Raw genomic sequence first — 18,595 nt, 5'->3', positions numbered from 1 at the left:
TCACTCTGATAGCCTTTCCACTAAAGCCATCTATCACAGACCAGATAAATATTAAAGAAAAGCTTCATCTACACCACACAAAGAATTTTTTGTATGACAAGTGACTTTCCCTGTGTATGCCAGGCTATCTAACTAGTTTTAAAATGTAGGCATATCAGTCCACTACCTTCTTGATAAAAGCTCTATTTATAGTAATTACGTAAACTATAGTTTTGTAGATTTATTTTAATAATACAGCTTAGAAACAGGAACAAATGGTTTCAGCCAATTTGTTCAGATACTGTTGTAAATCATCTCCCACTAATAAGACCAAAATAATGAGTGATTTTTAGAACCATTCTAGGAAATATTTGCAATTAGAGGCTTGGGGCCATAAAAAATAAAGCTTTCAGAGATGATAGACAAATTCTTAAGAGACACCGGTGTGTATACATGAATCCTTTTTACACAGTAGATTAATTATATTCTCCTGCTGTGTGCTGCTTACAAGAGTAGATTTGTAGCAAATGTATTCATTGCCCCCCAGCCAAGTGAAAAATATGTTATTCAATAAACTGTTACCCCAAAAATGCAGATTAGTTATGTGCTCATTGTAGCCTTGTGTGGATTGAATAGCATATGTAGCACAAACTTTTGCCATCAGTACTTCTCTATGTCACAGATACATCTGTGAGATGCAGAAATACTGTGTCATCCACAGCTGGAGAAAAGAAAGGGGCAAAGGACTGGGAAGAAAATTAAGAACTCTTTAGCTTTTCTCTATTTGAAGGGGATGCCACTTTTTACCTCCTTGTGGTATTTAGACTACTGGAGCCACAGTGTAGAACACACAGCCCACAGCAGACTGGTTGAGGGGCTTTTATTTAGGAGGGAAATAGAGAAATCATTCCAGCTGATCAGAGAGCAGTGTTTGAGTCCCAGCTGCCTTCTTCCCTAGACCAAACCACAGCCACCTCTCACACCTCTCCCTTTGGCAATGACTCACTGTCAGAATCCACACTGTCCCCCGTGACTGAGTAGGAGACTGTGTGTGTTAGAAATGGGCATGAACAGATGTCTCTGTTTACCTTTTCCACCCTCACATCATTTGTTCTTCGTGGACAGCAGGGAGAGGACCAAGCTGCAGGACACAGGAGCCCTGGGAGATGGATTGTTCATGGGGAGCTCTGCCGAGGAGTACGGGCACTCGTTAGTCTGGTCCTGTCCTAAAGAACTGCTGGGATATTGTTTTACTGTGATGCTGTCTTTTAGGCAGACTGAGCCTGTGTGAAAGGGGAAGGAGAAGAGGCAGAAAGTCTACTATGTTGATTTTTGACATGTCCCTGCCTCTCCACACTAAGGAATATGAAATAGCTGTTGAGCCTCTCGCATTCATTCTTGGTACCTCCCACAGCTCCATTTCTGATGGAGGCAAAGCTCTGTGATTTCCCCATTGTATGCCAGTGCACAGTAGCCACAATCTGGCCTTTTCCTGGGAGAGGAGAACTTGTGTGAATAATGTGACTAATGCCTGACATTCTCATCAGCACAGATGCTGCAGGCCAAAGATCTGATCCTGATATTTGTTTAGCTAGCCAAGAACAGGCACAGAGCCAAGAGTGTGAGGCAGAGTGCAGATCACAGCCCACTCTGGCATCATCGTTCCTCTCCTCACTGGGACCATAAGCTGATGCTCCCCAATGCAGACTGTGATTTCAGAGGGTGAGAGAAGGTCTGGCTAAAGCAGAGCCAGAGGCTACAAGTGGAATATGGACAGTGTCATGTGGACCTTTTGTTCATTTTCACCTGGGCCCTGAAGGGCACTGACTGTATTTCATGCAGGGAACCATTTATGCATAATACCATCTTTTTCTTTTAAAAATTCCTTTTTTCCAAAGGTCTCTTTGTTGCTACTGCAAATTTTCTTCATGAACATTAAATTATTTAACAAATTTTTCCCTACCTTAATTTGCCTTTTAGTCATTTTCCTTACCCAGTATTTATCATGTGAATGATGCATACAGCTGCCAGTGGGAGTAATTTAATTTCAGGCAGCTCTTTTCTCTGCTGTTTATTTTTTATCTGATGAACTAAAGTCACACAGATGCCAGTATACTGTACTATATCTGAAAAGTAGAAATCAGAGACACCTCAGATGGTGAAAGTGAGCTGAATACTGAGGAGCAGCAGTGGTTCTGTAAAGTACATGCAAATAGTTAAACCCGAGATGAATCTGCATGGAGATAAGATAAAATGATGTGGGGACAGAGAGTGTGTAAAGATCCCAGGCAAGACTGGAATCTGGGAAGTATATTGATTGCAGATCTCACTGCCCCTTTATAGCTGTCCTTTCTGTAACCTCCTCCATGTCTGTCCCCTGCTACTTCTGCATTTAAATAAACACATGAATGTGGTTTTTTCTCCACTACTTAGATCTTACCTCCTATTTCCCCCCATTCAGACTCACTGCATAATAAAACAAATGGGTGGCTATGGTGTGGAAAGTCTGTGACCCCACTACACAATACATGAAACTGAGCATCACCTGAGGGTGACATTGTGTGTGAGGGTGTAGTATTTTTTAGAACATGTCCACATGTTCTAAATCTTCTCAGATATGTTTTGGGAGAGATCCAGGAGTTTTAGTCTCACTAATTGCTTTTCCCACCACATTACATGACTATCAAATCATGTGTTCAAGAATCTAAATAAATACTTTACAGTTCATTCCTCTGCTTGTCACTGCCTACCATTTAAATGTACAATTATTTCTTGCAAATATATTGCCTCTTCTTTCATTTCCCTTCACTGCCTCTTCTGTGCTTTCCCAACTGGATGGAAATCTTCATCTTCTCATAGTATCTTATTTGACAAATATATTGCTTGGTTCCTGAAAAACTAGGTTTTGCACCCTCCCAAGTGGTTGGTGTTTCTAAAGGAGGGCAAAGCTTTTATTTTTTCTCACTGTGTTTAATATCTCCATAAACCCCTCCCTACTTTCTGAATTCAGAGCCACTCTGTTGACAGTTGGGCACTGAGACCATAAGTTTGAGATGATTATGTGGGTGTGGGGTAAAGAAGGTGTCACTGAACATTTAAAACTCCATCCCACTCCTGCAGGAGAGGCAGCTCTGTGCTGCTTCAGTCCCAAACCATCATGCTTGTGAAGGGCATGCTCTGAAAACACAGAAAATGCGTGCACAGGCCACAGGAAAGGATTAGCAAAAGACTGCACCACACAGCTCTAAGAGTCCTGCAGTAATGCAAAAGAAATGCCTGTAGAATATTAAAAGGATAAATCTGAGAAATAGCCTGTGAGGTAGGGAATTTAATAAGGATGATAAAGGACACTTAGTTAGAGCTATGTTTACCTCAAAGCACATCTATTTAATTGTGTTTTACTTTTGGAGTTGCTTTTAACCTGATTGCCAAGTGATACTGTTGCTGTCCTAATTTCAGATCATTCTGACCATCTCACCTGTAATCTCTTTACAAGTGATGCCATGAGCTGGGACTTGTCACCTGGCGTGTCACTCCTCATGGCAGCATTAGGCTTCAGACACTATCACATCAAATCAGTCAAACAGGGAGATTCAGAAAGAAAATTCCCTATCTTGACATGTCAGGCAGGGAGTTGGAGAGCAGCAGGAGATTTGCAAGGCTGAGACCCATCTGTAATTCCACAATGGAGGAATTTCTCTTGTTCATCACAGTTTTAGTAGTTTATGTGACATATGCTTGATACAGCTATAGCTGCCCAAAGGTCAAACTCTGCTTTTGGCTACACTGGGGAAAATCCAATGGATATTGACAGTTCTTGGACATGCACTTGTCCAAAGAATTAATCAGACATACTCTTCCCGTAGAATAGTCCCAACAAATGCTGAGGTATCTTGAGATTTTTCACAGATGGAAAATGGCCTTGCAAACTCTTAAGGATCATCTACAACAGGAGACAGAAAAGCCCTAGGAGAGCTGTGGTTTCTTAGTGCCTGGAATATGTGCATGTCACACAAGCAGTCATCAGCACAAAGCTTTCCAGCTGAAGCAGTTGGAGGGTATGAACTCATTAAGTAAACTAATTTTTTAGCTAGTGTTAAAAGTGATGTTAAGTACCTTGATGATCCATTTTCTCTTTTAATAAACAGTCTTTTTATGTTGCATGAAAACAGAACAGCAAAGCAGGTCTTTCTGTGGCAATTTAATGACATAGAATCTCAGCTTCAGTCAATTTGGTGAGGATAGAATGTGAAACTGCCTCCCAGGTACAGGACAATTATGCAGAAGAAAAAACCCTTTGCAGGAAAATTTGCAAGAGTTTGGAAAACACCATGAATCTGTCTATTGAGAAAGGTCCATGTCAGGCTTCCATTACCAATTCCATTAAATACTCAGATGGATATGTTAGTTTCTGCCTCTCTAATAAGAACAAATTTAATTTGTAATAGTTATCCATGTAGTATCTTTTCCCATGGAGGGTGTAACCACAGTACATTCTCCCAGAGTAAAGATAAAACATTTTGGGTTTATGCAGTTCAGATTTTTGGATGCCCAACTTGAGGGACTTAAGAGTTTCAAAACTGCTGGGAATTTGCATTTTCTGGTGGAATTAAGAGCATCTATCAGTGTGTAGGAACTGGGCCTAGGATGTCTCAGAAAGCCTACTCAAAACAGAAGCCCTCCTGCAGTATGAATGCTTCAGTGAGTCACCCAGATCAAAGAGCAGTTAGAAAGTGAGGCAAGGCAGAAAGCAGATCTTGTGACTCTGGTATCTGCTTGGATGATGAGATTATCCTGCTCTGCAGAAAGCTGTGCCAGAGCACTGACCTATTTACCAGCCTGGGTCACTTCCATTAGCTCAGTAGTTATTGTCCTGTTCTTTTAATTAGTGCCATTTCAAATAAGTGGCCAGCAGTGTAGAAAGGTCAGTACCTTTCTAAGCTCTTCCTCTGTGCGAATGAGGTTGCCAAGGAGACAGCGCCAGAAAAGTAATCAATCCTTGTTAGACCTGGCCAGGACAGCGTTGCTGAGCTGCTCACAGGCACAGCTCACTCGAGAGGATGATTCACTCCATCAGTGTAACTCAGAGCAAACACTGCTCAGCCCTGGCCCAGCCACACATGGCAGGTACAAACATGTTTTGAAACAATACCAGCTGTTAAAGCATTACTTTGGATGCAGAGCAAGAGCAATAAATCCTGTTCAGGAAGAACTGGGATTATCTGGCAATATTTTCTCTAGGGTACACATCAGACAAAGCCCCTCAATCATGGACTCTATCACTCAGGAAATGCAGCTGATTAGAAATGTTCAGATCCATGTTGATGTGCCATCCAGCTGGCAGGGTAACTCCACCACTTCTCTTGTCAAATGCAGTGCCTGTTAAAAGGCCTGTCTTGTAAGTGTGTCTGCATCCTTAGTGACAAAACAAAGCTTTGAGAATGCAGCACAGTGATCATGGTATTCAGTCTGGCTTTAGTGGCAAAGCTCAGTCATTAGCATTGCCTTATTATGCTTCATGGGGCTGGAAAGCAATTCTGTACTCACCAAGGAGTGATAGTGGACTCACATGAAATTGTTACCCAAATCAAAGGACTCAGAGAAACTGTACAATTCCTGAAGCTACTGACAGAAGTGAATAAATAATGGAGGAGTATGAGTCCCATTGCCTGCAGTAGCACATGCTGTATGTGGATATATGGACAACTTTTAAACACTACAGTCTATCAACAGAACAAAAACTTGCAGAAATATCAGTGTCAGACATTTAAATCTAAAGATGTCTTGGCAGGTTATTAATCTGTCTCTTGGTGGAGTCTTTTTATTTCCTGCTAATAGAAACTTACTGCCTAAATGCAGACACTTTAAAGGAAGAACATGAAAGGCATTTATATATGAGTAATATTTTAATTTTTTAATACTTTCATTTTTTAAAATAAAGCTTAATTGAATAGAACATGCTGGATTAAGCTCCAAAATCAGTGACATTTTTGCATTTGCATGAATTAGTGAAAGAGAATAATCTATTCGTTTGAGTTTACAAAGGGTTTTTAAGCTCTTAACTGTGGAATCTTATCCTCAAAAATGTGCCTCTTGCAACAGAGAAATCCTTATATTCCTGTTGAAAAACTAGTATGGTACTGATTCAGGATGAAAAACAGAATCTTAAAATGAACTGAAAGGGATGTTTACAGTCCTTTCAATAAGCTTTGGATCAAGTGATTAGTGGGGCATCAGTACCACCACTATAATTCTAGCTTGTTTTTATTTCACCAGGATGTCTGATCCAGCTTGTAACACAGCCCAGACCTGTTCTGGTTAGGGCATATGGGGCAAGGTCAGAAATCACATTAAAGGGATATGTACCAAATGAAAATATTCACCAAAAAAACATGATGTGATGTAGAATTGAGAGGGTGCAATCAGGCAGGGTGCCAACAAATACTGCTTACATTTTAATTTTATGTAAATAACAACATATAAAGGATGCAGGCAGACAGGATTATGTGATTTCTCATCAGATGGGAGGCACAATTGCTTATGCTGATCTGCCACAAAGAGAAATATGCTTACTAAAAAACTGCTCCTCAGGTTTCAGTGCTGAGTATCTTTCTAATAGAAAAATTACTGCTAGCTGATGGATAAAATACTGCCCTTATACAGAAAATATGATTTAAAATATTATTAGCCTTATATCTATTCTGCCACAGTTCCCACATCACACACTGAATATTTCAGCTGTTTATATAAATGGAATTTTGATAAATTTTAAAACTAAATCTCTCAAAAATACCCACCAACAAGATAGTTTGTATGAAATTTTGAATCTATGTTTAACTGAACCTTTAAAAGATAATAAAAGGAAGGACAATTCTACACTGTATCCATAACATGACTGAGGAAACGTGGCAGGTTGTAGGTGCTCTGTATTTTGAATATCTACCAAGTGTGGTACCAAAAGGACTTTTTTTCCCACATAACCATACAATGTTTATATCTGAAACATCCATCTTTATGAAGAGGTGCTTTTACTTTCAAATTAGATGAATTCAGCCCTGAAATTTGCATGGAAATACATTTTCTAGTCTTCTAGAGCTGTATACATGGCTATGGCTGTCTAGTTGGTTTTCAGGTAAATGCTTGACTTCAGCAACTTAAGAAAGTATTTGTTTTCATCTCTTCAATTTACATGTTTATTTCATCTAAATATAATTTAAACCTTTTACTAGATTTTTTTTTTCTAATGAAACCATATAAAATTGAGACACACAGGCAGTTTGGGATAGTGTTTTCCCACCAGGATGAAGCACATATTTCATAGTCTTGTCTTTTTTGTGAAGTTAATTAAAGCCTTTCATTGCTTTCATCAGAATAAATTTGCTACAGATAGCCATCAGTATTTTGTGACTTACATGACTGAAATATGGAATATGATGCACATTTTTACTGACTTTATGCATGTTGGCACTATTTGGTACTCACATTGTCATGATTCAATTGTTAATTTTTAAATAAAAATGATCAGTATTTAATATTTGTTTGTTCTTGTAGCATTGGCTCTGCATTAATTGTTCAGGGGCAAGGATGAAGGCTGTTCTTTTAGATTTCTACTTACCATTCACACTGCTGTTGGGGAAAATGTGGTATGGATTCTGCATCTTATCCACTGGAGAATAACTGGGGTTTGGTTTTGTTTTGCCTTGATTTCCAGAAAACTTAGATACAATGATAGCTGAGCAGACAAAGAAGAAGCTTGAGAACCCTTCCACTAAAACCAGGACAAAACTAACAGCAGGTACTTGGTCTACAATTTTCTTTTCTGGAATAACACTTTTTTGTAACCTTTTCAGTTAAAAGTATGCTAATTGCTTTGGCAGCCAGACTGCTTGTTAAAGCCACAGTGTCTCAAGGACCTGTACCAAGCCATAGCTTGGTTGTCCAAGCACACAACAAGAGAGAAATTTTCACTTAATTGCCCAGTCTTTGAGAAGTGTATTCACTCTCTTTTTCTTCACTGGAGTCCAGATGTTACACATATACAAAAGCAAGCTGTATCGGTGCTTTTTAAGATTAAAATAATAATGAGAAAGCATTATTTGTCGACTTTGAATGTTGCAAATGCAAATTTCACAGATTTTTTTCTCTGCACAAAGAAATGTGCCTTTGCATTGCAGTCACCTGTATTCAGCTATTGTTTGTGAGAGCAGAAGCAAGCATTCCTCTTTCCAGAGGTCTGGAGTAGAGATGACCTTTAGGAAGCACTTTGGGACAGGCTCCAATGAGGCTCTTCCTCAACCAGCAATCAAAATGCTTTACTTGCCAAGATTGTATTGATGTAATTGGGAAATGTTCCTGGGCATTTGATACAAAATTCTTTGCTTTTGTTGTTTCTTTAGACAAGAGCAGTGAAGAAGCAGACAGTACAAAGGAAGAAGCAGCTAAAATGGAAAAGGAATATGAAGTTTCAAAGGATTCTACAAAAAATGAAGGACAAAATGCAGCGGGAAACAGTGAAGAATCCAGAGGTACAGAATATCGCTTTTCCTCCAAGTGATTGGAGTATTTTCTTCTCTTTGGTATTGATTTGCCATGGTGTTAGCACAAATATCTTCAGTCTATAGTCACTGGGAGTCAGCACACAAGAGCTTGATTCAGAACTGTATTTATCTGCCAAGTTTTAAACATACGACACTACTGCTGAGCAGACATTCCCAGAATTCACAGACCCCTTTGGAACAGTATGAAATGCAGTTTGATGCAGTAGTGCAAAGAAATTTTGCTTCTTTGCATCTGTGGCTTTTCAGGATGGCCAGAATATTCAATATCTGAGCAGGCCCATTGATTTCTATAGTTTGTGTTAGAGCAAGCTGGTACTCAAAGGCAGTGAGGAGTTCTGCAGTGATACATTTTACATTTCCCACTGCCAGAGGTTAAAGGTTATCAGTAATCAACCTATTTTATGTAACATTGAAAACATTACAGTAAGTTAGTGTCTCCCTAAGCAAATGTAGTACAGTAGTACAGTTATTTTTGTCATGCCTCAGCATGAATTACACTGTACTGGCTGAAGTCTCCTGGGTGCAAATCAGCTACTCTATCTGAAAACAAATCTGCAGGGGACATCATGCCTCCTTATTGTGCTGAACTCTTGAAGGAGAATGTTTGCTGGTGCAGAAACCTTTCAGTGAGTTCTTAGTGCAAAGGGTACAGCATAAATATCAGTGTTTTGCAATCAGTTGGTTAAACAAAATTGCTTCTCTTGCACCAGTGCTGTCTGATGCTCTTACTTTTTGGAATGCAGTGTTTTCACTCAGGCTGCTCAGTAATAAATGGCAGACATCAGGACTGCAGTAGATTGTAGTCCATCAGTCACCTGGTTCAGCTCTGTGGGCAGTGCACTCACAGAGGGAAGGTGGCATTTTTTCCAGTAGCTTATTTATTTCAACATGGAAGAGGAAAATAGCTCAAGATGGCTGTCTTTCACAGTAAAGAAAAGTTATCTCAGCACTTTTTGGTAGGAAGTGATAAATAACACATTTTGCTTGTCTCTTGAAGGTTTGTCATTTCAGTTTGGTTCAGGTCATTTTCTTTTATCTTCAGCCCAATAGCTTTTTAGAAATTCTAATTGGATCAGTATTTTTTCTTTATCTCATCATGCAATGCCCTTGCTTAACTTACTGTAAAGTTACTGTGCTGCCAACTCAAAAATAAGGGTGTATCTAATACTGTATCCATTTACTAACAGGAGCAGACATGCATAGCTGGCAATAGTAACCTTCTACACACTGATCACACCATGTTTTTTATTCCTGACAAATGTAAGAACATTACATCAATAAAGCTCCAGCCAAGCTAAGAATTCAAAATCCATTAGCTGGAATATTTTCCTAGGGGCCTTATTAGGTAATCCTTGTACTAATTGTGTCCTGTGTGCTTTCTGGTCCAAAAATAGCTGTCACTTTAAATTTCAGCTATAACAAGGAGTTATCATAGTAATTTTAATATTTTTCCTCAGTAAATACATTTCAAGTTGTCTTTCCAAAATGTTACAATTTTAGGTTTGTTGTATGCTGCTAGTACTACTGTATGGAGGAGTTTTGATACTGAAAGCTCTCAGCCCTAACTAAGTCATTCCTTGCTATCTCAACAGCTTTTTCTTTGCTGAACAGTTATGATGATCAAAAAGCTACAGGTTGTTTTTAATCTACATATGCAGTTTCTGTGGATGCCACCAAAAGTTATGTATAAAGATCAGAAAAACCATGATCCAAGGTTTGTGTATGACTAATCTTGCACAGGCAACACCTGCTAACCATCTCTGGGAATTTTGCCTGACTGAGTTTGACAGGACTCAGGTTTTAAACAGAAACTAAGAATAGTTTTAATCTGCCTTTGCTGTGACCAACTTCACCCAGTTAAGCAAGCTGCATCAATCATTGATGTAAGTGCTTGATTTCTCTCTCATCCTTTCCTCCAGGGAAATCTGAGGCATATTTGGAAGCAATCAGGAAGAACATAGAATGGCTGAAGAAACACAATAAACAAGGTAACAAAGAAGGTATGAAGTAAAAGGTCTTGACATTGGGGTGGGCACCATATGCATTAAAAAGCAAGTAATTTATATTGTGTTGTATAACTTGTGTTATACCTTAAATAATAGGAATGTGAAACCGTGCTTGTCTAGATTATAGTGATCGTTAGTGGTGTTAGAGTTAAATAATACAGGTCAGGTAAAAGTTAAGCCAATGAACATAAATAGTGAACTAAGGTAGATTAATGTAAACTGGGTGGAATGGCACTGGCCACAAAACCCAGAGAGACTGAGCAGCAGGGAGTCACTCATGTGCTGTCCACACAGTCATGGTGGGCTGCCTGTCACCAGGCAGCTGTGCCAGCTTGGTCTAGTGCTTCATTTCTTAGCTCATCATGTTGTTTAATTATGACTTTGTAGGTGAGATAGATGCATTTGAAATGTCTGGACATGTCTAGAGGAGCTCAGTGCATCTGGCCATCGTGCCTGCACCAACAGCAACAAGTCTGGTTCCATAAGCAGGAACAGTTGAGATACAAACTTATGTCAGTAGCCCTGTAATACCTTGGATTACTGCCCAGATCAACTCAAATGGCTTGTAGCTCTCACATGCAAAGCTGTGTAGAAGGGAGCAGTGACTGAAGCAGCTGCACAGGGTTTGCTCACCAGCTGTCCCAGCATTTGCCTCTTCCTCGGAGGCAGGGCTGTGTGAGAGCTGCCGGCAGGGACAGAACAGCAGCACAATTTCTCCTTTATTTCTCACAGACCTTTATTCCTCCTCCTCCTCCATACCATCTTTTCCCTCAAGTTCTTACATAAAACCAGCCTCCCATCCCTGTTCTCTGCCCTGGCTGTGTGTTCTGCCATGGCCTGCTCTGGAAGTGAAGGTTCCTGGCCAGGGGATCTGTCCCTGGGCTATGACTGGTGCCTGGTGAGAAGGATCCTTCTTGCAGCAGCCAAGCAGAGGGTGATCTGAGATGAGATTAGCCCTGGGTCATCTATCCATCCTCTCTGTGAGTTGAAGTGTGTGTGAATTCCATTTCAGAGATGAGTGCATGCCTGCAGCCCAACACATTCATTTTTCTGTACAGAATCTGTAATAGGAAAGACTATAAAAAAAACCTTCCCATCTCTCAAATCACTTCCACACAATGGCAGGGATGGCAGTTAGCAGCAGGGCTACATATTTGCTCAAGAGTTTTCCTGCCAATTTTAATTAATGGTTCTGTTTAGCAGTGTACTCATTGATGTAATTAGATCTCCATCATGTGTGATTTTATCTCTGTATCCCACATACTGCCTGAGCAGCCCCTTGCTCCTCTTTGTAGTAATCTTTCTTCTGCTCTGCTGCAGTCTGAAAATGGCTGTGACTGCAGATCAATAGCATTTTATCTGCCTGTGAATGCATGAAGATATATATATATCTGTGTAGATGGATTTTCATTTGCACTAAAATATCTTTATTGTCCTCTGGCAATGGAAATAAGCCTTAAAGTGAGTGCAAGTTATGACAAAATTAGAATAGTATTCTTACTCTTCTGATACATCATCTTTATTGTGCCTTTTCATACTCTTTATTTTTGTAAAATGCTAATTCAGTTCCCCATGGATGATGTTAAAAGTACAGTCAGGGTAAGCTTATCTAACTATAAATGCATTGCAGTGTTTCTTCAGTGCAAGATTAGGTGGTGTTGCTGTGCTCATCAATCATTTCTCCACTTCCAGCTGGCACCTTGGGGCTGGCAGAAAAGCAATTCTCAAAGTAATTCATGTATTAAAATGGCCAGACTTTCCCAGCCCTACTCATGGATTGGGTTACCCACCAAATACCCTTGAAGAGGTTTAGGTTTACTTCAAGCAAATGTTTGTGGGTCCTTCATTTTGTATGAATTTCAGTAGATATTATTCATTCAATGAGTAATAACCCTGGAAATGTTGATTTGCATTTCTGCAGTTTGGAAGTATCAATTGCCTATTAAGGAGGCTAGTAAGCTTGAGGGGCTGGGATGATTTAAAGATAAACATGTCAGAAGCCTGGATTTTGGGCTCATTGCCTTTTGTGTCCAAAGTTTGGTTTTGCCTGTTTACAGCCTACAGACTCCATGGGCCTGTCCTTCACATCTCCCAGACCTGGCCTGGTGCTTGAAACCATTGCAGAGCTGAGCATTTAACCAATGCAGGCAAAGAGCATGAGAGGGTTGCTCAACAAACATTTAGGTCCTTCAGAGCTTCACACCACTAACAGCAGCCATTTAGAAATGAAAGTAAATCCTATCATTAATTACAATGGCAAATGGCTTGATCTGAATCTGCAAATAAGAGTTCTCTTCATTTACTGGAGCTGTTTCACAGCTCCATGTAATGCTGCGCTGTGGCAGTGAATCAGCATGCAAAGCTAATTTTTCCAATTACAATAGATTCTAAATAAGTATTAGAAATTGGCAGCTATCAATTTCTAGAAAAAAACCCAATTTAAATTGCTGTGAGATATACAAATTAGCCCGAATTGGATAATATCATAATGGTTATAATCCCATACAGGATGTTTAGTAATTAAACCTTCACATCTCCACATAATAATCTTAGAGTTAGAAAAAGTATTCTAGAAGTAAAATAAGCACATATACTTTAATTTGAAAAATGTGGATATTAAATTAATTTAGTATTTGTTCTTCATTCATTTCCATTCCTTGGTATCTTTCAATGGAGACTCTCATTCTGTCAAGATGAATAAAATCTCTCATCCCAGTTACAGAATTGCTCAGTACTGTTTGTCCCTGTTACTCATACAGGATGGAGACACAAGCAGGTTACATTCTTGTGAATAATGACAGTAACAGAGCAGAGAGGAAATCCTCCCCTCAGTGCAGCAAATGGCAAAATTCCTGCTAACTCAGATATGGAGAGGACACCTCTGCAGGAGTGGGAAATGTTGAATATAAATTTTCTGTATTACTCATTTGAAATTGCCTTATGCTTTTATAAAAATGGTCACAAGCATCAATTTTCTTCTTAATATCTTTCTATTTCTATCCTGTTTTGGTCAATTTTTGAAACCTAAAAAACCACAAATTCATTATTGTCTATTTTGTTAAGAATGCACAGTTTGAAAAAAGGTTCTTCTACATACTGCTGTGTGATATTATACATTGGACATTGAAAAATCAGTTTTAATGTATTCTGAAGGCTCTGTGGAATAAGTAATTTATACTGAAAAATTCAGAATTTATTCATTCTTGTGAAAGATGCTAATTCATTTATCTTAGTATGAACATTTAAAGTATTGATGTTCTTCTTCTGATTCTAAGAAATTAAGCTTTACATTTATCCAGCTAATTATGTAACTGAAACTTTATTGTGTTTATATGTGAATATACTGAATGTGCTGCCAGAGTCACAATAGGTTTGCTTTCTATGTTATTTGAAAAATTGCTCTGCAGTAGAATTCTTTTCATGGAAAATAGTGATGTTCTCCAGCACAGGAAAAGTCTACTTAATGCATATGGTGTGAACCAGGCTGCATAGATGCACTCATCTATTGGAAGAGGAGGAAGGATCTTGCAGCACTCTGTTGCAGATTGACAGAGAAAGCTTGTCAAAAACTGACACTAACACTGTCACAAAGGCTGCTCACTGCAGTAGTTTTCAAACCAGAATATTATGTTCTGTATCGAGGTAAATAATTGTATTATTTTGATCTATTTTCAGGGAGTTGCTTTCATTTCCACTGCAATGGTAGCAAGTGGGAATTTTACTGGGATTTCAACTGGAAACAGTCTATTTAGTACTTTCTTTTGATTCCATGACAGTTGTGAAAATAATAGGGCACAACAGCTTTTGCTGTGCAGACTAGAACATTAAATCCCTGGACTGGAAAATGTTCTTGCTTTAACATTTGATAGTAATCAATCAAAAGCAAGAGATGATTATTTCTCTTGGATAATAAAAGCACTGTGGTGTGTAAAAAGACTTTGTGCAGATATTTTGGGGTTTTTTATGTTTTCACAAGATGCACTTAGAGAGAACTCTCTTCATGTTTGATAAAGTGCACTGGTTGGATAAAATTTACAATGACATTGTTTCTTAGGTGAAGCAGTATAATGGCAATGACTCATTGTGCAAATGAATTCTTGTTTTTCAGACTATGATCTTTCAAAGCTGAGAGATTTCATTGATCAGCAAGCTGATGCTTATGTGGACAAGGGCATCCTGGACAAGGAGGAGGCTGATGTCATTAAACGCATCTATGGCAGCCTGTAAAGCGGTAGTGACTGCCAAACCCGTAGGAATCTAGTCTAGTTTCCCCCACTCCTGGCTCAATGACTTATGATCTGTTAATTTGAGGATATCATTAGAAATGCTCTGTTTACATTGTACTGACAAGTCTAGACAGAAATGAAGAGCTGTAGTGCTCCATTCACTTTCTGCATACTGTATTTTCCTACATTCACAAATCAACCCTAAACACCAAATTCTGACACTGAATTTCTATTTGATAAGGTAAATATTTCTGTAATGCTCTCTTTGATTTATTGTTCATGTTTGGTTTACTTTTGTAGCTAAACCAATCATTTCTGATGGAAATTTCTTTTAATGCTACATTTTTTGCTTTCACTCAACAAGCTTTCTATAGATGCAACTATGTAAAGGGGCATTATTAGAAAATAGTTCATAGTTCTCTAAATAAAGTATTTGAAAATAATTTACCTATAAAGTTTTCATTAATCTTAATATTATTTTATATTCATTTATTTCGGTTTTAAATACTAACACTTTTTTTTATCCTTTTTTATTTCTATATGTAGTATTCTGTAATGTGGACTGTAGTGTCCTTAGCTAATTGATAAATCTTAGACATTACAATTGCCTTCCATATTAGAAGAATATTCTCTTCTTCAGCATGTGTGGACATTCTCTTTGCACCATTTGATGATTGTGCATGCATAATTAGTTGAATTCCTGATGTGAATATCCTGATAGCAAGTGTAAATAGCCATTGTTTTCTCTAAAGAAAAAAAATAAGAAAGCAATTCAAGTCATTTTGTATGGAAAGGGAAGTTTGCAACTAGAGATGTTCTTTTAGGAACAGGGCCTCTGCTTTTCAGAAAAACTTAAAGAATCTATTGTATCTCAATATCTCTGAATATCAAGGCTGTGGTCTGATGACTGACCTCTGTTCTGTGCTGAGCAGTATTATCTTGGAGAAAAACTTTTTTTTTTTTTGGCCTATATATGCTAACATTAGCCAAGAATTTGGTACTTCCCAAAGAAACAAAACCAAAAATGTCATCCTCATTCTTCTTCCTCAACTAACAAAGTTTTGGAAGAATGGTTTATGAGGTCTTTTACCTTAAAGTGAGTGGATAACTTGATGTATGAAGAACTAACGAAGCAATATCAAAGGATCAAAGGTAAAGAAGCATTTAGAAAGGTAAATTTCAGAATCCCATGTAAGGCCTTAGACTCAGTTGAGTAGAGGAACTCCAGGAAAGCCCTGTACTCTTTACTTACAGATTCTTCATTCATTACTGAGGTTATCCCTTCTCTGATATTTTTTAAATCTTAAGATATGTCTGAGATTGATACAGTTAAAAAATATTATCTGATGCAGACCAGTGAATGGAGATACTGACTTAGAGCACCGCCTGCACAGCACAAAGTTTTGTAAGTGTTAAGTCACTCCTTGGGTCATTTCCTTCCTCACAGCTGGAGATTAAAGAGGAGGAGATTTGAGCAACGTTTCTCAGCCAGCTGAAGTAAACTCTGGAATCCCTGCAAAATGTAAATTGTCAACGTAAATTATCAATTATTGATAATCAGCATTAAGTGAATGTGATAGCACTGAGGTGTAACAGCATAACTCCTTGCAAACTGATGAAACATAAGCCAGTGAATGTTTTCTAGCTTCTACAAAATACATCATCACTGCCTGCTCATACACATCCTGACATGAATCACTGAATTGCAGTATCAGTCACTAATGGTAAAAACCATATTCAAAAATGTAAGCTTCCTCTGACAAATAGTCCCTTAGAAACTCTATAGAAAAAAATCAGGTAAAAAGAATTAATGTTATTTTAAATCAGTGCATTTGTTCTCATCTAAACCCTCTTGTTTGTTTATTATCATTTGCTATTGTTCCCAAAGATCCAAATTTCTTAATGTCTCTGTAGATTTCAGTTGCATTCTGCAACAGCTTCTGACTTCCTTTCTTATGTGACCATCACGTGGGAAAAGCAAACTGTTTCCCAAATTTAGATTTATGACAGAAATCAGGAGGATGGTAACTAACCATAGATCTCTACAGATAGGGAAGTGGCAGTGACCTAGGATCTGCACTTGAAAAAACAAAAAGGACAAACTGTCCTTCTCCAGTGACTACTTTTAAAAAGACCTCAAATTTCCTTCTCCTGTCTACATGATGAGTAGTATAAGAATAATTTCAGTTTTCATTGGAAGTTAGTTTCTTACTTCATCCTCTCACAAGTCTGGTACTAAAGGGCAGATGTCATCAAGTAGTGACCAGTGACTATGAACAGTGTGTGGTGATATTTGTTAACCTCTCAGTTTTGCAAATTTTATAGCTTGAACAAAGTATGAGTGGCATAACTTAGGAAAACAAAAACCCAACAATGTGTATGCCCTGACTGTACTTCAGAGTATGCACATTCTTGGAGTTGTTCTGTACTTACCCTGCTGCTGTGCATCCCTGGGGGTACCTGTGGAGATAACTGGAGCAGCCTGATGAGTAGCTGAGAACAGGGCAAGCCTCTGACAGATGGACCAGAAATCAAGCTATGGTTCCTCAAACTAAATCCAATTTCCATCCTGCCCAAGCCACTAAACTTGTTCCTTGAATGCTTCAAATGCTGGTTCCATTGCTGGTACATGGAATGAACATCTATCTGTACCTCACACTTTTCAGAACAGACAGTGAAACACAGCCAGCCTGATGAATCACCCTGCATTCCTAAAGGGCTGTGACTTACCCAAGATAAAATCAAACCAATGATGCAAGTTTCAACTTGCATCACAGATCAGTACTTATTCTGCAGGGAACACCTGGAGCACATTACAACTTGACATGCACTGCTGTGTGTTTAGCCATAATTAGTAAATCATAGTGCTTGCTTTCTTCCTGGTAAGAAAGGTATTTTCAACAACTGCACATATCTGTTTCAAAACTGACAAAAATCATTTTCTGTGTTGTTTCTATCTCTGCTGGATCCTTCAGAAATCCTTCACTTCTAAATTATGACTGAAAATGTAATAAGTACAATATATATGGTATTCACCTTTTCAGCTTTTCTAATAGGCTATTGTTTCTGATACTGTACTTTATTAAACACTTTACTACAAGCTACATTAGTGTGCTGCTTTTGGTGGGGGTAGAGTTTATTTCTCCACAGTAGCCAATGTAGGGCTATATTTAGGATCTGTGCTAGAAACACAAATGTGTTGATAACACAGAGATGATTTCGTTTCTGCTGAGCAGAGCTTGCACAGAGCCAAGGCCTTTCATGCTCCTCACCCCACCTATGAGGAGGCTGGGGGTGCACAAGAAGCTGGGAGGGGACCCATGCAGGACAGCTGATCTCAAATTCCTTAACACAAACCCTATGCCAAACCTGATCCCCATCTCCTAACCCAAACCTAACCCTAACCAGGGGATGTCCCAGACAGTGGGGGAATAGAATGTAAGAAAATAAAGATAGTGCAGAAGGTAATCTCACCCCTGAGGGCTTGCAGCTGCACTAATTATCAAAGATTAGGAACAGGCCTGCCCTTAACAGGCCACAGCTGTGTCCAGTGAGGATGAGTGCTGTACAAGAGTGGGTTAGCTGGGTGAGGAGAGAGTTGGGGCTTGTTGGCTGTGCTGTGAGGAACTACCCATGAGAAATCACTGAGAAGGTATGGGAGCTTTGCAATAAGATGACAACACCAGACCATGTGGTGCCGTGCTCAGTGTGCCATGCTCTTCCTCTGGGGAAGGAGGAGGAAGGGGAAGGGGTGTTCAGAGTGGCAATGTTTGTTTTCCCAAGCAATTGTGACCTAGGGTGGAGCCCTGCCCTCTTGGAGATGGCT

At 38.9% G+C, this 18,595-nt stretch overlaps 1 protein-coding gene across 2 annotated transcripts in view; it reads left to right on the top strand.

Moving 5' to 3' along the window:
• The window catches only part of SCG3 (secretogranin III), a 28,036-nt gene extending 10,163 nt beyond the window's left edge, over positions 1-17,873 (top strand). Inside the window, exons 9-12 of one of the 2 annotated variants that reach the window (XM_066559154.1) lie at positions 7,691-7,774; positions 8,376-8,504; positions 10,457-10,525; positions 14,652-17,873. In XM_066559154.1, coding sequence (XP_066415251.1) covers positions 7,691-7,774; positions 8,376-8,504; positions 10,457-10,525; positions 14,652-14,770 — 401 coding nt within the window. In that variant the 3' untranslated portion in view covers positions 14,771-17,873. Of the gene's footprint in view, positions 1-7,690; positions 7,775-8,375; positions 8,505-10,456; positions 10,538-14,651 lie in introns of both variants that reach the window. The other variant, XM_066559153.1, reaches the window with a different exon arrangement.
• Positions 17,874-18,595: the final 722 nt, after the last annotated feature.

The sequence above is a fragment of the Molothrus aeneus genome, chromosome 13 (genome assembly GCF_037042795.1).
Source record: "Molothrus aeneus isolate 106 chromosome 13, BPBGC_Maene_1.0, whole genome shotgun sequence".
Lineage (NCBI taxonomy): Eukaryota > Metazoa > Chordata > Aves > Passeriformes > Icteridae > Molothrus > Molothrus aeneus.
The sequence above is the reverse complement of the archived record's forward strand: the minus strand, read 5'-3'. Positions and strand labels throughout refer to the sequence as shown.